The sequence below is a fragment of the Juglans microcarpa x Juglans regia genome, chromosome 3D (assembly GCF_004785595.1).
Source record: "Juglans microcarpa x Juglans regia isolate MS1-56 chromosome 3D, Jm3101_v1.0, whole genome shotgun sequence".
In the NCBI taxonomy this organism is placed as follows: Eukaryota; Viridiplantae; Streptophyta; class Magnoliopsida; order Fagales; family Juglandaceae; genus Juglans; species Juglans microcarpa x Juglans regia.
The window spans coordinates 1,319,226-1,339,164 of NC_054598.1; the positions used below are offsets into that span (position 1 = coordinate 1,319,226).

General features: G+C 35.4%; 4 protein-coding genes across 6 annotated transcripts; 1 reads left to right on the forward strand and 3 right to left on the reverse strand.

The window, feature by feature from the left end:
* Window positions 1-2,271: 2,271 nt before the first annotated feature.
* LOC121255926 (putative pumilio homolog 8, chloroplastic) lies at window positions 2,272-5,881 on the forward strand. The gene is made up of 5 exons (XM_041156484.1): window positions 2,272-3,572; window positions 3,753-3,912; window positions 4,381-4,544; window positions 4,871-5,135; window positions 5,472-5,881. Exons 1-5 carry the CDS (start codon window positions 2,353-2,355, stop codon window positions 5,604-5,606), a joined length of 1,944 nt encoding a protein of 647 aa, XP_041012418.1. The 5' UTR covers window positions 2,272-2,352; the 3' UTR covers window positions 5,607-5,881.
* A 358-nt stretch (window positions 5,882-6,239) lies between these two features.
* LOC121256314 (thioredoxin domain-containing protein 9 homolog) lies at window positions 6,240-7,745 on the reverse strand. The gene is made up of 4 exons (XM_041157074.1): window positions 7,565-7,745; window positions 7,200-7,475; window positions 6,719-6,877; window positions 6,240-6,623 (listed from the first exon to the last, which is right to left on the reverse strand). Exons 1-4 carry the CDS (start codon window positions 7,586-7,588, stop codon window positions 6,444-6,446), a joined length of 639 nt encoding a protein of 212 aa, XP_041013008.1. The 5' UTR covers window positions 7,589-7,745; the 3' UTR covers window positions 6,240-6,443.
* A 1,417-nt stretch (window positions 7,746-9,162) lies between these two features.
* On the reverse strand, window positions 9,163-10,000 carry LOC121253989 (snakin-1-like). Its single transcript, XM_041153942.1, has 2 exons — window positions 9,747-10,000; window positions 9,163-9,543 (listed from the first exon to the last, which is right to left on the reverse strand). Exons 1-2 carry the CDS (start codon window positions 9,826-9,828, stop codon window positions 9,359-9,361), a joined length of 267 nt encoding a protein of 88 aa, XP_041009876.1. The 5' UTR covers window positions 9,829-10,000; the 3' UTR covers window positions 9,163-9,358.
* A 1,825-nt stretch (window positions 10,001-11,825) lies between these two features.
* On the reverse strand, window positions 11,826-18,955 carry LOC121256174. Of its 3 annotated transcripts, none has more exons than XM_041156843.1 (10): window positions 18,802-18,955; window positions 17,919-17,985; window positions 17,108-17,361; window positions 16,019-16,625; window positions 15,113-15,769; window positions 14,195-14,638; window positions 13,146-13,340; window positions 12,883-12,936; window positions 12,195-12,257; window positions 11,826-12,101 (listed from the first exon to the last, which is right to left on the reverse strand). In XM_041156843.1, exons 1-10 carry the CDS (start codon window positions 18,831-18,833, stop codon window positions 12,018-12,020), a joined length of 2,457 nt encoding a protein of 818 aa, XP_041012777.1. In that variant the 5' UTR covers window positions 18,834-18,955; the 3' UTR covers window positions 11,826-12,017. The 3 variants fall into 3 exon arrangements, with proteins under 3 accessions (XP_041012777.1, XP_041012778.1, XP_041012779.1); XM_041156844.1 differs by having other exon boundaries at window positions 17,108-17,378; window positions 18,802-18,856; XM_041156845.1 differs by lacking the exon at window positions 17,919-17,985 and having other exon boundaries at window positions 18,802-18,943.
* Window positions 18,956-19,939: the final 984 nt, after the last annotated feature.

Here is a 19,939-nt window from a genome sequence, read left to right on the forward strand (position 1 = left end):
AATAATAATATTTTAATATTAAATCCCTTTTCTTTTTTTTTTCAATACAGTTGACGTGCATTCGTAGACGCACTACTCAATCTATAAAAGTTTTCGATTAAAAAGAGAAGAGATGGAGACAGAAAATGAGTGTATCCGCATAAAAAATGATTGGCTTCATGTTATGAAAATACTTATATATCTATGGATTAAAGTTGTAATGATGTTGAAGTGAGTTAAGTTGAGTTGAGTTAAGATGATAAAATATTGTTAGAATATTATTTTTTAATATTATTATTATTTTAAAATTTTAAAAAATTAAATTATTTATTATATTTTGTGTTGGAATTTAAAAAAATTGTAACGATGAGTTGAGATGAGTTGAGAGGAATTGAAAATTCAAACTTAAGCCAAATTACAATTGAAAGCAAAGTGATGCCAATGAAATTACAAAAAAAAAAATACGAAAAAAGAAAAGAAAATAAAGATGAAGAAAGAGATACTTGCATGCCAAGTTTCGTACGAAATGTACCTTTTGAAGTAATTCTGGTAGCGATGGTCAGCAAAACCAAAAACCTATGCAGTCAAATTATTAACTGAATTAATACAATAAGTGATACCTATAATCTCTACCCTTATTATTATTATTATTATTTTAAGAAAACTCTCATAATTTATTTATAAAAAAAAACCTTATATTAATGGTCGGATAAATTCTGAGATGTCTTCATATCAAATATGATATCATAAGTTAAAATAATACATTTAGAGTTTTATCAGTAAACTATTTTCTTTTGTGATAAGTTTGCTCTTCACTATTACTGACTCTTTATAGATAAACGTCGAAGAGATAATACTCTATGCCTAAACAGAAACTCAACCTCACCCTTCATAAATGAGAGCTCAATCTCTATAGATAAAAATAAAAAAGAACTGTCTTTTATTTTAATTAACAATAAGAAAATTAAAAAAAAAAATGATACTTACTATCGGCACTAGATCAGTGTAGACCTGGTCTCTTCTTTAAATTTCTAACGTTTCGGTGTGTCATCATCATTAACCTCAACAGTTTCAAGCAATGGATTTCTCTTGACAAATAAACATGATCTTTATAATTTATTTATTTATAAACTAAGTACTGTTAATTAAATCTCATTAACCTCAACAGTTTCAAGCAATGGAAATGGATTTCTCTTGACAAATAAACATGATCTTTATAATTTATTTATTTATAAACTAAGTACTGTTAATTAAATCTCATTAACCTCAACAGTTTCAAGCAATGGAAATGGATTTCTCTTGACAAATAAACATGATCTTTATAATTTATTTATTTATAAACTAAGTAGTGTTAATTAAATCGGTCACTAAACAAATTAATTAAATAATGAGGGAAAAATCGTACAGGGCCAAAAAAGACTATCTAATTTGAATTTGAAACTCACATCAACTTATCTTATCTCATCCTTATAATTTTTTTAAATTTTCAAACAAAATGTAATAAACATCTTAACTTTTTCAAATTTTAAAATAATAATAATATTAAAAATAATATTCTAATAATATTTTATTCAACTCATCTCTAAATTCAAACGGTAAAGTACTACTATTATTGATTGTTTGTCACCTTCATGTAAAGATCGAATTCAATAATTAAGGAGTGGATTTAACATTAAAAAAATATTTTCCTTAATTTTACCTCCATAAAAGATATTCGGACGTTTAACACAGTTCATAATGTAGTTGTACTGATATTCAACTACGTAGATTAAACAAAAAAAAAACAGCCTCGTAGTATATATAAAGTAGTTTGAGAGAGAATGATAATGTTACGTACGTGGAAGCTAGCACGTGGGCAAGTATCAAGAGTTTCTATTTTCGTGCATATAGGATCCGAAGCAGCTATCAATAAAAAGCAGTTTAATTTGAAATCCACATAACTATCTTATCTCTCTCATCTTTTTGGGGAATTACTTGGAGTGAAATTAAGTTGTAGTGATCAGATAATTCTATATAATACCATCATCATCCTCATCGCCAATCTCTTTATGATCGTTTTATGAGAAGATCATGGATAGAGATTGCAATTCACCAGCCCCCAAAAACCCTATCTTCCTCAACAAGCAAACCGATGGATGGATTCAGCAATATTTCCATATATATATATACATTTATATATATATATGATAACTCATGATGTTTTATTGTGATCAGTTTAGTTACAAACACGTCTCTATAAACCTAATTCCTTTTTAAATCCCCGATATTTACTCCCTAAAATTAATCACCTCTACTGCTCTCTTTCTCTCAGTCAAACCCTTGATTAATTTTTCTCCATTACTCCCTAGCTCCCTCCCTCCCTTGCGTTACACTATGGAGAAGGGAGAGAAAGAAGCTTCAGACTTCCAATGTTTCATGCCTGATCAAAAGCCTATTGACCCTTCTTCTATTTCACAGCGGGAAAGCCACCGCCTTGTCGTTGCTGATTCCCTGGAAAACCACAATGATGGTAACCGTTCGTCTGGAAATTCCCTTCATCAGAAAACAACCATAATAAACCCTAGAGTTCAAACCCGCCCCATCTCCCAAAACCAAAACCCCACCACTGGGAGCGTTAATTTTCAAGACGCCATCTCGGGGATGGACCTAAATCCTGGTCTCAATTACGAGACCCTTCTTGAACAAGGCCTTGAAACTTCATTGAGTCGGCTAAGCCTATCAACTCCTTCTCATCAATCTTGGTTTCTTGCTCCACCGGCCTCTCGAGAAGATGCCTGGTGCGGTAGTACTACTGGGCCATCTTTAGGGAACGGTTTCGATGATAATTATGTAATGGCCGGAGGTCTTGCTCCTTCAACGCATGCACAAGAATGGCAAGGACAGCAATATTTGGAGAAGTTGAGAGAACAGCATTTGCAGTCGATGAGAATTCATTCTGCAGTGATGGGACATATGGCTTATGATACAAGGCCCCGTGGAGTGCCATTAATATTGAGCAATGACTATGGACTTTCGAGCTCCCGGCCAAGTTTTGCCAATTATGAGCACAGAAATTTATCGGGTGCGGGCCCAAGTTTTGGGACAGGAAAGAACCAGTCTGCGTCCTCTTCTAGCTCCAACATTAACAATGTGTTTGATTGGCCGTCTTCTCCAACATTAACAATGTGCGGAAGACAATCTGCAGATACAATGAGTTATGATTATCCTATTTGGCCGTCTTCTCCGAGTTGTAATGGGATTCGATTTGATTACAACTTCCAAAGTCGGGGAATTTCCAGTAATGGTCTGAGGTCCGCTGGGATATTGTCATTGCAGCCGTCGCAACAGCGTCCAACGTCGTACCCCTCAATGGAAGAATTGAACGGCCAACTGCTTTCGGTGGCCAAAGACCGAAGCTGGCCGGGGTATGCTTTCTTTCAGAAGAAGTTTGAGAAGTGGAGTGACGATTTGCACGCGTTAATGGTTCACCCGCGTAACTCTCATCACGTTCAGAAGCGTTTCGAAGAAAGCAGTGGAGAACAGCTGACTGAAATTCTTCTTGCTTTGATCAGTAATGAACAAAAACTAAAGTATACATGCACCGATAGCCAAGGGTATGACTCGTTCTAATTAACTAGTTAATTGTTTATCGAAATGCCTATAAAAAAAAATAAAAAAAAATAAAAAAAAAGGGTCAAAATTATGATGGAAATATAGTTGCCTTTTTGTTTGGCCCAATTTAGAGAGAATTCTTCTCGGATTTTTATAAATTATTTTGAATTTTGTCAATGCAGAAGTCGGTCAATGCAAAAATTGTTGGAGCATTTGACCCCGGAGCACATATACTTGGTAAAATGGGCTATAAGGAATTTAACAGTTGCCTTGGCCAAGAGCTCGAGTGGTCAGTTTGTAATTAAGAAGTGCTTGGAACTTTTCCCCGCCCAAGACAACGAGGTAATGCGTATTAGATATGCCTCGACAACATGCATGCATCTAATTTTATTTACCCAAGGCTGTGCGGTTCTACCGAAGTTGCCTAATGGCTAAATTTAATGACAAGGTTCTATAAGTTATATCCTGCTGAAAACAAAATTAAACTATTCGTGTCGGAAGAATGGCGTTCATCTTATGTTAATAACAGTATTAGCAGTATATATAAATTATATTCACCATCCTCTCTCTTATGTGACATCAAATGATTGAATGATAAAACAATTTTCCAATCGATGGCAGGAAAAAGATGGCAAAAAGAATGATGAATAACAATTCTCATATATATTAATTTAGACACACATGACAAACATATATATATATATATATATAAATATATCAATGCTTTTCTGAAGAAAGGTGATTATATTAATGTACCTTTGACTTAGATTAAATTCTGTGATTCCAAATAACTTTTCCTTCTGTTTTCAGCTTATTACGAATGAGATAGCAGAGAACTGTTTTGATATTGCAACAGACAGATATGGATGCTGTGTAATGCAAGAGTGTGTCAATCGTGCTTTTGGAGAAACTAGGAAGCGTCTTGTGGCTAAAATAGCAGCAAATGCGCTACTCCTTTCAGAAGATCCTTTTGGGTTTGTTCATCTTGACCCCCTCCATTTCTCTCATGTGTTAAACATACATGCATGCATCTTGAAGAATAAGAACCGTATTCGAAATGCAGTATCTCGATCGTGTATTGTAATTTTCTTTTTCTTTTGCCTCTTTTAAAAGGCTCCTACGCCCATCATTTTTTTTTTTTTTTTTTTGTAACTGCTGTTTTTCAAACCTTCAAAAGAAAAGGGTTTGAAGTCTTAAAATTAGTCAGATGCTCCTTTTGGTGCCTTGCATCTGCTACTCGATCAATATGGAACCTTTCTGATCTAACACCATCAAGTTTTTTTTTTTGTTTTCATTTTAGGAACTTTGTTGTGCAGCACGTAATAGGGCAGAGGATGCCACGTGCTGCAGAAGCTATACATGCGCAGCTCGAAGGAAGATTTCTTTCTCTCTCTATGAACATGCATGGCAGCCATGTGGTGCAAAAATGCTTGATTGAATTTGGAGAACAGCTTTCCGCTAGGATTATTCGGGAGCTTACCTCTATTGATCCGGAACGTTTCTTGAGCTTTCTACAGGATCAATGGGGTAATTATGTTGCTCAGACTGCCAAGGCGGTTTCTAAGGTTAGAAGATCCCATATTAGTCACTAGTCTTGCGTTCTTTAACATATGGAATTAATGGATTTTTAAACAAACACCACCATTTTTTTTTTCTTTTGCATGCACAAAGTCTAGGATTACAATTGCGTCACCATCATCGTTAGAAGTCTATCATGTTCTGAAATAGCTCTAAATCAAATGAAATTTCAAGAAATTGACCTTATTTTTTAGACAGTTGAAATGGATATGTGCTATGCATTGCTTTCATGAAGACATGCTTCCCCCATAATATCTGCTAGCTAGTTTCCCGGGGATTTTCTTTCTTTTGTTTTTCATTTTCTTTGTCTTCAACGAGTGCAGGGATCCGTCCACCAATCTCTTATGGATCTAATCGATCATTACAGACCACTTTTGCAAAGCCATCCTCATGGGAAATGCGTGCTTGCCCCAACCAAAGGAACAACCAAAGGAAAGCAGCGACGATTGATATTATGATCACATGTTGCATTTCCCTGTCACGTGTTGCATTTCCCGCCCTGATCTACATAGTTAGGACTTATAAGTTAAAACTATTTGTTATTGCTAGCTGTTCATTTTTGTGTTGCGCTTTAGGTCGTAAGTTTGAACTTTGAGCTGCAGGAGATCAATTTGCTCTGATGGCATGTTTTGAAAGTATTTAATGCTTTCTTTACAAGCCATTGAGTGAATTGTATATTCTTGGGTCTTCCACGGCCTGTTGTTGTTATACACTAATCTAGCATTTTCTGATATGTAATTTTTTCGAGAGATTTCACAGCTTGCTAGAGATGTTGGTATATCTTGATCGTGCATAATATATATGGTGTTAACGAATTTTGATCAATTGGATGACAAATTTTGTGAACATGAAGGAAACAAAAGGTATTTTTGACAATTGTTTTTCCAGGTTTTGAGTTTTTATTCGAGCATGATTCCATAAAAGAGCTTCCAACTCGAACAGGAACTGGAATTATTTTGCAGACGAGTTCAAACAAACATCTCAGCCAACTGAACTAGAGGAACAGAGCATGGAAAGTGATGAGTTTCAACAAGTTAACCACTCTAAAGAGAGAGAAAATAACTTTAAAATTTTACTAATAACTATTCGAATTTTTAGAAAGCTTATGAAGTTATATATTAATGCATGCAAGCAAAAAAACTGATGGTAGAATCTCACATGTATTAGTAGTGTTGCTCTAAGAAATTCTGATCACAAGAGGGCCTACTCCCCATGGTAGGCGTTGAATACCCAGGTTCATTTGAATGAAAATATTTGCTCACTGATTCATAATCACAATCTAAAGCAACACTGATTTACTCCGAATCTGATGAGTCCGGCTTTGCGCTTTGCCTGACGCTCCTTGGGGCTTGTGACCCAGATCTTGGATTCAGTGATGATTCACCCTCAAAAAATATAACTTGAGCTTTAGCCAGCCTTTCCTCCAGTTCCTCTGTGCTGAATTCATCCGTCCCACCAAGCTCATCGAATCCTACCTGATGCACATTATATTGGACACCAAAATGTTAGAAAGAGTGAAGTCTCAAACAATAGAAGGTACGCACTGCAGTCAATTGTTTCTTTGGCGTACCACATAGTCATCAACTTTGGCATTCTTTATGAGGGCAAGGGTTGGAAGAACAATGATCTTGAGCTTTTCAGCCAAGAATGGACTTTTCTCGGCATTGATTTTCATAAAACGTGTCTCTATGTGCTGCTTTGCCAATATGCTCAAGTGCTTGTCTACCACCTGCGATTGTAAATGGACTTCAGACATGAATTTGTTTCCCTACATTTCGATCGAACCTCCTTCAGGATATCAATGCCGCTTTCTTAAAGTTGGGTTAACGAGTGGAATTTTAGTTTTTGAAAGGGCGTTAGATTGGAGTCGGTCTGCACTTGGATCACTGCTCTCCGATACCATGATAACTACTACTCTATTTGAATTACGGGAAAGGTCGTGTTCTAATTAATCATATAGCCATTTATATCAATCCCTCACACACGAACAAAATGAAGGACCACAAAGGAAAAAAATTGAAAAATGAAGCGATCAAAATTACGATAAGAACCTTGCAGGGCCAGTTGTCGCGGTAGAAGTGGCAGACGACGCGGTCGCTGGCCTTTACGGCGGCGAAGAAGTCCTTCTCGGAAGGGATCTCGGAGTACTCGCCGTGGCCGAGGGAGATCCAACGGCTCCGCTTCTCCGCCATCTTCTTCATCTGCTGCAACCTCCTCTCCCTGAGCGCATCTAGATCGTCCATGTCCAGCCGATCTAGAGCTGAGATCTCATCGTCCAGCTTGTCCTCCACCGCCTTCGCCACCGTCAGCACTTGCTTCTCCAGAATCTGCGCATCACATACCACGACCACTAGATAATGCCTATGCATACAGCACGTATATATGCATGTATGTATAAACAGAGAGAGATATATACCTCTTGAACCTTTGCGTTCTCCATTATTGATCTCCGAGAGATCTTCCTCGCTCTACGATTCTGAAAGAAAATGAAAATGCAGGCAGGGAGGGAGAGATGGAGAGACAGATTTGGGAGAAAGGTCAGGCAAATGCAATGTTATACTACGTCGTTTATGTTTTATTTTTCTTGGGTAAATGAAATTTTGAATGTTGTTTCGGGACAGAATGTGGTGTTGGAAAACGGGCCGGGTTTAATGAAAGCAAGCCCATCTAAATACAAGTATCAAAGATTCAACACGTACATATTCATTATTTTATTTATACCATATATTATATTATTTTATTTATTTTATCATTTTTATTGTAATATCAACGTTGTCATATTTTGTACGCTCTTGGGCCAGGCCTCGATAACTCGGTTCTTCAGAATTAGGCCTTGATCGGTGATATATGGAGCTCCCGATAGTTATCTGTTACGGCTGTACAATATTGGTTCATACATCCATGACGATAAATAATATTTAAATACATGAAATAAAGAGATGATCACACGGATTTTAAGTGGTTCGGCACTAGGCCTACGTCCACAGGAGTTTGAAAATAAAAAATTCTACTATAATAAGCTTGTTTATAGTCTCTCGTGGCCTCTTATGTCTCATTGTATAATAAAAGCTGTATAGCTAATATATAGATAAAAATTTCTCCCTATAGCTTTCTAGCTGAAGAAGAAGTCCCTCAGTCTGAAGAAGTCGAAGTCCCTGAAGAGAGATAGTCCAAAGATCTAGAGTCCGTAGGTTTCTCTCACCTTTTATTACCTGCTCTTCATTTGCTTTAAGTTACTTTCATATTTTTTCTCTCCTGACACTTTACACCTTATATTTTCTTGCTTTATATCAAATCACCCAATTTTCTCTCCTTCCTTATCCCTCACTCTTCTTTATTATTTGATTTTCTAATGAGTCCTCTAATAGAGGGCCTAAGACATTCTATGGTCCGGGAAAACCCCCTTACAACTAATGTTTAAATTAAATCATATTTAAAAATAATATTAAAAATTGATATATATAATAAATACTAAGGAAGATCCCGGATGCGTTAGATCCAAAGTACACCTGACATAATGATTTAAATAAATAAAAAATAAAAAAATCAGTAACTTATTTGTCTGAAAAAAGAAAATACAAAATTAAAGAAAGATTAAAAAAAATCTAAATTTCAACAAAGTATCTAACCGCAGGGCTATTAAGAATCTTTTGGTAAAATAAAATTCTTTATTAAATTCTACAAAAAAACTACATGTCAAATGATCAAGAATTTTAAGAATTTTTTGGTAAAACAAAACTTATCGAAAAAATAAAAAAAATAACAAAAAAAAAATTACCATTCACAGTTTATTATAATAGAGTAAATATATATATATATATATATATATATATTATATAATGGATATATTCATTACGTTTGATTTTCTTATGTTGACATATATTAATAATATGCATATAGGTCGACAGACCATGTTCAATTGAATTGGGATTTATTTTTTCTCTTGAGAATGAATAAAGACATGCCCATAGTTTCTCAGGAACGAGAGAGAGAAAGAAGAAGAGTCTATCCAAATGAAAGCCTTGCTAGAAACATTATTTATTACACGTGGTTGGACTGATCTCTCACAGTGACATACATAATTAATTAAGCCCAACTAAGACACTGGTTGCCTAGCTACTCTTTATTATGCACTGCACCTCTCCCTCGACACTCTTCAATCTCTCTCTCTCTGTGTTCATTCATACACAAGTTTCTAAAACAGCCATTTTCAAGGGCATTTGGGCTTGCCCTTGGCATTCATCTTGTCTCTGTAGCAAGCGCACTCATGCTTGTTCCCATAAGTCCCCGAAGGAACACACTTGCACTGCTGACAGCATATCCCGCAGTACTTCATGCATCGATCCTGCACCGCTGCTTTTGCGCACCTGTCTTTGCACTTGTTGCTGCAAAATCCTTTCACAGCCATATATAGCAAAAGCTATTAACATTAATATTATTACCCCGCAAATGAAATGGGAAAATAAAAAGCAAAAGACTGGCTAGGAGGACATGTCCAATCCAAGTGACTCAATAGTTACTATTACCATCACAAGCAAAAAAAAATATTAAAATTAAAAATGAAAGAACATGAAGAAGTTTTGAAACAAGAAAGTCACCTGACTGAGCCATGGCGGGCTCCAAGAAAGAGGAGCTTAGGAGAAGAGAACAAAGCAGCAGGGTGGCAAAGAAGAGCTTCATTTTTGCGTGGACTTTTTGTGATCAGAGCTGCAAAGATCTATAGCCTTGTTAAAGAATGTGTGTGCGTGAAAGACGATCTAGAGGAAGCAAAGCTAGATGAAGAGGATTGTGAGTTGTTAGCGCAGAGAACTTAAGTGGGCATTTATAGCAGCAAGTAGAGGTACTGGCAACTTTTACTTGAAAGGTCTTGCATATTTAATGCATGCTGTGAGGGAACAGCTGGAGCTTTTGGAAGGTCTTGCATATCAGTAACTTACCTCGGTCGCACAGAGGACGTGATGAGCTGTGGTTCAGGCTCTCTGCCCACGCGTTTCTGAAGCTTTGAATGATTGCTAGTACTTCCTTATCCTTGTCTGCATGCATGTGCCATGAAAGAAAGCTAACCCTATTTCCAATATTATCCTTTTTCCCTTCTTCTTTCTGAAGAGCACTCTCGTCAGTCAAAATTAAGTGATATTTTTAATAAATATAAGAGAAATTTAATTTTTAATTATTTCATTCACATAAATCTTTATATTAAAATAATTATTTTTTTATTATATAATAATAAAATAATATAAGATGAATTTAATTTTAATTATTCACATTAAATCTCTACATTAGATTATATATTTATTTGTTATATAGTAATAAATAACTAATAATTTAAAAAATATTTAATTTTTTTAATTTATTTTATTTTATCATATTTTACTATTCTACCTATTATATATTAATTAATAATCATATTCTTATTAAATTAATATATCACAAACTCAAATTAATATACTAATTGTGATAAAATATGTGATAGAAAGAAAATAAGAGAGAAATAATTAATAAAATATATATTTAATATATGTATAGTAACCTTCAAATTTAAAATTTTTTTTTAAAGTCACTGTAGCCAAATATCAATTAGCTAATTCATTGTGAGCATATTTTACTCTCTAATAACTAAATACTCAATAAATTTAAGTTTTAGTTAATCCAATGAGAGTTCTCATAAGATTGAGAAAGTCATAGATCTTCATGGTAAAGTGACAAACACTTGTTTCAATGTGAAAGTCACATTGTGCCACTAGATTGTATTTAAATGTTGAGATAGGTTGAGTAAAAAGTTAAAATGAATTTAATTTTTTAGATTAAAATATATGAAATAGGTTAAGATAGATTTAATTTTTCTATGAAAAATTGAAAAAATAGTAAATTTTATTAATAATTAATTTAAAATGAGTTGAATTTGTTTCAGCAACCAATCGTAGCCTGACGCACGCCACCCACCTGAAATCAGCTTATATGCAGGGTCGACTCTGCAATAGCCAGATACTGAGCAACAACAAAAAAAAAAAAATTACTGAATCTACGACTTAAATAAGCTTCAACCGATCATAGAAGAAAATTAGATCCAAGTAATGTAAAAAGAAAAAGGGAAATAATCTAACTACAAAGTGATTATACAAAAATAATCTCAAAAATTGACGTGACTTAATATGATTCGTCAGATTATAAAATTACTTTTATTATAAAGTAAATCTAACGAATTAGATAAAACTACGTCAGTTTGTGATATTGTTTTTGTATAATTCTTTTATAGATGTAACAGTATTCAAAAGATAAGGCTGAGCTTATATATAGCATATTCCTGCACGTGTCCATAACATGTGTAGCAAACTTAAGAAAGCAATTTCTTTTAAAATTTATCTTCCATCCAAAAGAGAAAGAGAAAAGGAAAACCTCAAGGCTCACGTATTCTGCGTAATAAGTAGCTTGTCCGCATGTCATCTACCTAAAATGACAGCTCCAGAAGATATAGCACATACAAACACTGCAACCACTATTACATGCATGCAGAAACCAGCCAAGTACACCTTCTTTTTCAAAGTCTTGTTTTTCATGAAGCTTGTATATATTTTATAAACTCGATACATATACGAATGCTATATTTTTACACGTATATAAGGCCCCCAACCCAAGCACGTGTCTCATTTAGTGCAAAGATGGTGCGTCCCATGCGCTAAGTTGGCAGCCCATCATTGGCGTTGGGCAATTTACTAGCACTCGGAAAATAAATTGTTACATGTCCCACGATGATACTACTATAATAAGTTAATAACAGCCTTTTCGTTATCGAATAAACAGAAACTGATAAGAGAAGCCGTATTACTATATGTACAAGGAAAAGATACATACAAAACAAAGAATATGCATCAACCTCCCATACTATTGAATGGGCAGGAATTCCGGCTGAAAGAATTTTCCTTGGCAGAGTCACTTGATTCCAGCAGATTGACCTGTCAAGATTGTAACTTAGATATCTTAAATTTCACAGAAAGACAAGACATTGGACATCTGACATCATCAAGGAAACAATATAGGACTTCTACCTTGACAATCTCGGACTTTGAGCTTGGACGTGTATAGGCTGCTAAAATACTCAGGTTGAAATCCTGGATGCAAAGACATTGAAAAAAACAAAGGGAAATAAAACTTGTATCCCATAGTGGAAACACCAAGATTGTATGAGCACCGGCACGACAATTTCACCCTTAAATGTGTACTAGTGACGTGACAGACAAACCTATCTAAACGTAGACAGATTCTTCACGGTACATGATATTTGTAACGATATGGAAAGGGCATACATCAATTTAACGTCTTATCATACATGAATATGTTAATATACTAATTAATTGTGAGGTAGTTAAAACAGCAACTCCAAGTAAAAATTATGCAGTGTTTTTATTTTGAAAAACTCGACATGTCATGGGACATAAGAAGGGGGCATCAAAAGAATCCAAGTCAAAGTTCAATAGCTAAATTAAGAGGAAAACAAATACACCCACAACTATAGGAGAAACATCTGGGCATCAAGCGTAGAAGTGAGTGCTCTGTGTCTCAACTGTCAACATGCATTGGCAATGTTGATGTTTTATCAAGCATGGTGATTGAAATGAAGCACTATATGAAATTATTAAATGGCGCTAGCAGAATGTGGGATCATTCCAGAAGTATACTTCATTTACCAGTAGAGGGTTGATTATTAAAGCACCAGAAGTAAAATAAAGAACTCACTCTGAAAGGATCACCCCTCAAAGATTGCACAAACATAGATCCTGAGCCACTTCCCTGCAAGACAAAAGCCATCATTTTTCTTTCCTGTGGTTCTCGGGAAACAATGAAGCTCCATAACCATGATAGAGTTTGACGTCACAAAGGCAGACACTTCTTGTATTTCAGTATTAAATCATTTTAAACATTGTATCCATACCCATAAGTGGTTCATACACTATGATACTGTAGCTTAGCCCAAAACAATAAATACAAATATGAGGTACCTCCAAAGAGATATCCCTTAGACGCCTTCCGGTTTGGGCACAGCAAATGCGGACTACATGCTCGTCACAACTCCCACTGATAATATAATCCCTTCCATTCATGTAATAGGAACGAGTGTAGTTCTGAGAGGTTCCCGTAGAAGCTATCTCAAGATTCAAGTGGAGCCTCCCATCAACAGCCAGAAGTTGTCTAACCTGGCAAAGCGCATGATATCTCAATTCCACTTAACCTCTTAAAAAAAGAAGATGATGATGATCAATATGTCAATAAGTAGCAATAAAGGACTAAGCACAATATATATATATATATATATATATATATATATACACGAAAAAAGATGAACATATATCTGAACTCTAATGCACATTTTTGAAAAGAAAAAAAAAAAATCAGAATAACCAAAATGGAGTGTCTGATGTATTATCCCAAGAACCCAGTCAAAACCTACTTCCACCACTAGAACATATCCTTTGTTTCTTTCATTCTAAACAGACCACCATGCCACAAACAATCTTCAACAGAAACAATCCAGAATGACCATTCACTATGCATCCATTTATCTACCACTTGCATATTTGAGTGTATTGAAACTTTGTGGCGGCTAAATTCACAAATGAGGCTTTCATGGCATTGGCTCAGAACTCCATCCTAGTCTTGTGCATATCAAGGCCCTTTAATATTGGGTGTCGAACTTGTATCACAAAAAATTCTTCACACCAGCGATATACCAAATTTAGTAATCAAAGTTTATCATGTAAAATAAGGCGAAAATGTCATGAAGAAAAATTTTTAGGGGAAAAAAAAGCAGCGTAATCCTGTTCATAGAAATCTTCCATTTCGATGGTCATGCTTCGAGGCAGGTTCTAACAAACTTTCTAGTTTACTAAGACACTTTCTATTGTGCCTGGACCAATCTCAACAAGCATTTAAAAGTCCGAGACTTGGGAACCAAACACCTAGGATAAGACCTAAGTATGAGTTGGATATTTCAGAACATAGAAGGAAATCAACACCCTCAAATCATACTGTAAATCCATCCAAATATTACCTCATTGTCAACAGCTGAAACAAGAAGGAACTGATCATCTGGAGAGAAGCAAGCCATCACATTTCCCCTAGAGCTTGAAGCAGTATAACATGGGTGCAGTGGTTTCTGCCGTAAGTCCCACAACTTGACATCGTGATCAAAGGAAGAAGTAGCAAAAATGGAGGGAGAATGGTTAGCAAACTTCACTACATTAATATGCTCTCGATGCATATCAGTGAAAACCTGTAAGCGTCTTCTGCTGCTTAAGTCATACAATGCAACATTTCTTGAGTATCCACTTGCAAGAAAGAGTTCATCCGTAGAGTTAACATGAACAGATGTCAGTTGGTCGAACTCATCAAAGGAGACAGAGCCAGCACTATTATCATATATGCTCACAGTAGTTGCTGGCATATGTTGGATATCATATAATTTCAATGAACCATTATCCGAACCAGCTATGAGCTGACATTCACCAGGGGAAAAGTTAAAACAGAATTAGAAACACCATATTCATTAGAAATAAAATTGACATAGAGCCAATGCTCCAAAAATTCACCAATGGAGAATGCCAATTGTTCTGGCTTAAGCTGGTACATAGTGACCAGCACATAGTTTGGAATGAATCCCTAACTTGAGAGTATGGTTACAGACAGTTCTAATGATGAGAACTCAAATAACACATCCTGCTATTAGCAAAGCTACAAGCCACAGCACACAACAATTCTGAATTTTGATGTAATCTATCTGTGCATGGCTTCATATAAATATTAAAGGAAACGACAAAGCAAGCTAAAGCCTGATGATGTAGCACCGTCCGAATATAAAATGCAGTAATAATTTCCCAGAAGAGAAATAGTAATTGCAGAGGATATTCTATAGAATAGTAGAGCACTATTATTTGATCTCTTTTACACATTCCATGCAGAAATTATATACCTTGGAGGGATACTTCTTGAGCCAACAGAGTCCCAGCACACTGTTCATTGCACCAAGTGATGGGATATAACTAACAATTTGCTCTTTCTCATGGTTGACTACAACAACTTCACCATCCAAAGTTCCAAAGACCATTAGGCTAGAATCAGATGGATGATACTCAAACTGCCTTGGACGAAAGCCCATACCTTCATTTCCCAAACCATTGCTTCTAATTGAAAGTGGATGCAATAAAGGCCAGGCAGAAGACCCAACTTTAGCAGCACAAAGAGACCTGGTATAAAAATATTTTGACTTTCCAGGAGTATATGATGACTTTTGCATTGGATTCTGCATATGACTGTGACTTGCTCTTAGTTCACGCTTCTGTAAGATACTAACGACGCTCTCTTTATGCTTCCTTTTGTACGGTAGATACTCAAAGTATTTTGAAAAGGTAACTGTAGCATTTTCCCTGTCAATCATTTTGATAGGCAAGTTATCTAAAACTTTCAAACGGGGCAATGAAGCTATCATGTAGTCTCTATAGTGCTTTTCAAAGCATATCGGTGAGGCATGACAAGAAACAAACTTCAAAGTGACGTCTGAAATTTGCCTTGTAAAGGCAGCTGCCAAGGACTCTTCTCCACTTTTACTGTGTAATGGGTCAAAAGAAACCTGCCAGACGAGTCATGAAGTCAGACAACAAAAGAGGCACGCGCACGCGCACACGCATGTACGCATGGGTTTGTTTTAAAAATTCATTATGATGCATATATATAGACAACAGAAAACATATGTGTTTATATCCCTGTACCCAAAAGAAAACTAAAAGAATCTTATCTAAAGTAGAAGTATAAACTTTACCGCCTATCTTGCATTATGATTACAGACAATTGTCTTAAGGGAAAGGACAATCTGCTTTACCTCATTCAGCTGATCAAACTGTTCATTCAACCTAGGAAAAAAAATGGATGATAGCTCCCTATAACCATGTTCTTGTTGGCGAAAAGAAAAATCGACATCACTATCATCTGATGAATCCTCAATCATGCTTTGAGCTTCGTGATTTGTTACCACATCATTAAGTGAAAACAAATTCCTGAGTGCCTCTTCCGTGGTTGAGTTATAATCTGTGATTACACCGATATCAACGGATGATGCTCCAATGTAAGGAGCACTCTTTGACTGACAAAAATCAGTTCTGCTATCTGATCTCCCTTCAGATGATGTGGCAGAAGGCCCAGCATCGTTGCGACACAGCCAATTCTGAAACCGAAGTTCAACCAAAGAAGGGAGTTTAGAAAGTGCGGCAATGGTTGTCCAAAGATTTATAATTCTCGTTTCACACATTGAGAGGCACATCAAATTGGGCATGCAAGTAAAACAATCTTCCTTGAAACTAGTGAGTGAAGTACTGAAGTCAAGGTTAAGGGTGTGTATCCGCTTGAACTCCCCCGTTATGTTGAGCTTCCGGAAGTGTGAAGACCTCAAGGCTAAGACTTGGCATGGCAAACCTCTCTTAGAGAGATCCCTGAGAGTCAAATTAAATCAGTGATGAAAAGTTATTTATCTTCGCAAGACCTGTAGTTTCATAAACTTTGTCAACTGATACACTGTTTTTCTACGCCATGAAAAACAGAACCAATTCTCTGTGCATAAGTAAGCCAGACAAAATGCAAATGGAAACTTTATACAAAGCAGATGGCACTACAAATGGAAACTGCAAAAACAAATATAAATGAAAGTCTAAGAAAATAATAATTCTTCAAAAAATGGAAGATACTATAACAGGTGTTCAACTATCCTGAATTCAATCTGAAGTACCCAGTCAATCAAATTCACTTGTTCTCGAATATCAAATTTCCAATGGAGTGAATTTTCCTGGGCCAAATCGTAGAGCTTCACTATCTAATTACTGCTAGAAAAAGGTGGCAAATAAAGATATTTTGTGATGAAATAAATTAGGAACTACGTTAATGAATTAAGAATAAGGCACTGGGAACCAATAGATACCGTAAGAAATTCTTTCCAAATGAAAAATCTTGGAGATCAACTCGTCGAAGCTTTTGATTGACAGCACGCATCAATGACAAAGCATATTCTCCATCAAACATACATGATGATTCATTACGTACGTCAATCGCTTCAATCTCTGAAGCGTCAAGTTCCATAAATAATTCAAGAAGTGGATGAAAATCGGTATCCTTGAGATGGTCCAAGAAAATTTCCAGGCTACACGGCTCATGGCGGGATTTCTTCACCACAGCCTGAAAAACAAAGAAAACTGACATTTCACTAGAACCAGTCTCCAAGATACAAAATTACTTCAAAAAAATTTGCATCCAGCATACAAAACTTGATTCATGGAACTTGCTCTGGAAAATGTTAGATGTTAATTCTTCCTTTGCAGTATTCTACAAGAGATGAAGAAGTTTGCATCTAAACATAACAACAAAACAGTGTCAAAAATTTTAATAACATTCTAGGAAAAATTAAGATGGTAGGAAAAACAGAGTTCAAACTATCAGAATCAGATGATAAACTTGATAAGTAATAATTTTTAATTAGTTAAAAATGCTTGGGCAGATTGTCTGCTCAATCTCTAAAGCAACTTATTTCAAATTACTCATTTGTGTTCATACGTGTGTTATCCATGCAACATCCACATGCACAATAACGAAAGCAATGAGCCAATGATAATATCCCGTTTTGAAGAAAAGAAAATTTGAATGAGTAGACCAGATTAGACCAGACAGAACGTCCACTAAAATTGAATGATTAAACTAAAAAATATTACCTATAACAGAACACAATTGATACAAACCTTGAATAGACCAGATAAAATTGCAGTATTAGGTATGACACCATGCTTCTTGCAAGAATCAATGTACCTAGAACCAAAAGAATAAATGAATAATTAAATGAGAAATAAATCAATCCTATAGACAAGGTGATCGGTTCAATCAAATTAGATCATAAACAAGTTGATGCAAAGTAACGGAGGTGTCGGAGAGCAAGAAGTCGAAAGAAGACTAGGCGTAGCATGAGACGGGACATGAAAGAGATTAGTGGGAGGAAAAAAAATTGCAGTAACCAGTTCAAGGTGGGGAAGCAAAATGCAAAGCCTTTACAGTAAATGGCTGCTGTTAAAGAGGATTAAAAAACCTCCACATACTTCCCCGACATTAATTTGCAATAACCCAGTGTCCATACAAGCCCCAATTCATTAAAATGGTAACAATGAGTAGGCCTTTGAAACACCTAATGAAAATCATGTCTCTTATACCCTTAATGACCATTATAGAAGTTAGTTAAAAAGCAATAGAATTGAAGTTCCATCTCTAAAATCTAGGACTGTCTAAATTGTAGTGAAGTGCAAACTCCTTTCCATGAATTTAAAGCTTGAACGGTGAATTTTACTACTACACACCCTCTCTATATCCAGAAATTCAAATTATCCAGAAGCGAATTAAAAAAAAAACTACAAAAACAAATAAAACTTGGAGCGTAAATTTTACTACAACACGCCCTGTCTACAACCAGCAATTCAAATTATGCCGAGACGAATAAAAAATTCCACGAAAACAAAATAAAAGAATAATCGGATTACACAACATTGAAGAACTGCAACGATATCATTGAAAGTTCAGCCAAATACTCAAACAAAATTATAGTCGTAATACACCTAGGTAAAACAGGAAGTGAACCTTTCTTCCAAAGCTGCGATATCGATGGCCATGACGATTGATCTCAATGACCGGAGCTTTCGAATTACCAAAAAACAGTAGATAATGACTGATTTTTTTTTTTTTTCTTTACACACATTTATACAGAGTTACGAATGGCAGTTTTTATTTTTAAACCATTCCTTGTATTGATTTAAAATGAAAACCTTTCTCCGTGATGGGCGAGAGAGAGTATAGACCTTAAGCCCAAGAACTGGGCCCAGAGAAAAACTCACTGAACTGGGGATTGCCTTACAGTTAAGCCCAGCAATATGCACTCCTCTAAGCCCAAATATAAGTTTGAGAAGCCCCAGCTTGATACTACCAATTATTTCCTCCAATTTCTTTAAGATTTAATGGAAATTGAAATGTTTGTCTTCTTATGTAAAGGTTCGTTATCAAAATCTTTTTTTTTATTATTAAATAAAAGAATAGCAATTAAAAAATTAAAATTTTAATTTCTATAAACTGATCAGAACTTTAATATAATGGAATTAATATTGGTAAACAAATTACGATCAGGGCATTATAAATGGTAACATTTTATACCAGTCAATCTCAGTGCTCAAGCTTTACACAAACAAAGCATTGAATCGGCTCTCTCGGCCAACACTACACGGATCGACTTTATTTTAAAGTTGGGGAATCATAGACGACAAGTGTATGAAAAAGCAGCAGGAACATATGCAGTTGTAACCCCAAGCAGGGAAAAAGATTTAAAGGGTCACCTCTTACTTACCGGTCTAGACTCTATGTCTGATGGCTTTATAATTAATTAACTTAAATATGATGATAATTAATACTGGTCATATATATATATATATATGACAGTCTCTTGTCATCTCATATTTGACAGCCCCCAACTTGAAGAAAGGTCACCCTCTCTCCCATTCTCTTTCTAGCTAAAACAGACTCTTCTTCAAAGAAAAAAAAAAAAAAAAAAGTAGCAAAGCTCGCCTCACTTGATCTCACCATCAAAGATCATGAATCACGATGACCAAGCTTTAATTTTCTAAGAAGCTGCCCAAGCTTTAATTTTCTTAATTATGCATGATTAGTATAAGTCGTGTCTTTTGCTAGATGAGTACTGCACGTGCCTTGGGACGTAAAGAGGCCAGGA

Excerpts from the sequence above, each read along its gene's own strand:
- LOC121256174 (XM_041156843.1), bottom strand. The coding sequence starts at position 18,833 with ATGGCCATCGATATCGCAGCTTTGGAAGAAAG. Across the intron at positions 17,986-18,801 it reads ATCGCAGCTTTGGAAGAAAG|GTACATTGATTCTTGCAAGA; the intron begins GTTCACTTCCTG and ends TTTTGGTTCTAG. Across the intron at positions 12,102-12,194 it reads CAAAGTCCGAGATTGTCAAG|GTCAATCTGCTGGAATCAAG; the intron begins GTAGAAGTCCTA and ends CAATCTTGACAG.
- LOC121256314 (XM_041157074.1), bottom strand. The coding sequence starts at position 7,588 with ATGGAGAACGCAAAGGTTCAAGAG. Across the intron at positions 7,476-7,564 it reads AGAACGCAAAGGTTCAAGAG|ATTCTGGAGAAGCAAGTGCT; the intron begins GTATATATCTCT and ends TGTGATGCGCAG. Across the intron at positions 6,624-6,718 it reads CCAAAGTTGATGACTATGTG|GTAGGATTCGATGAGCTTGG; the intron begins GTACGCCAAAGA and ends AATGTGCATCAG.
- LOC121253989 (XM_041153942.1), bottom strand. The coding sequence starts at position 9,828 with ATGAAGCTCTTCTTTGCCACCCTGCTGCTTTGTTCTCTTCTCCTAAGC. Across the intron at positions 9,544-9,746 it reads GCCCGCCATGGCTCAGTCAG|GATTTTGCAGCAACAAGTGC; the intron begins GTGACTTTCTTG and ends TGGCTGTGAAAG.
- LOC121255926 (XM_041156484.1), top strand. The coding sequence starts at position 2,353 with ATGGAGAAGGGAGAGAAAGAAGCTTCAGACTTCCAATGTTTCATGCCT. Across the intron at positions 3,913-4,380 it reads TCCCCGCCCAAGACAACGAG|CTTATTACGAATGAGATAGC; the intron begins GTAATGCGTATT and ends TTCTGTTTTCAG. Across the intron at positions 4,545-4,870 it reads CTTTCAGAAGATCCTTTTGG|GAACTTTGTTGTGCAGCACG; the intron begins GTTTGTTCATCT and ends TTTTCATTTTAG.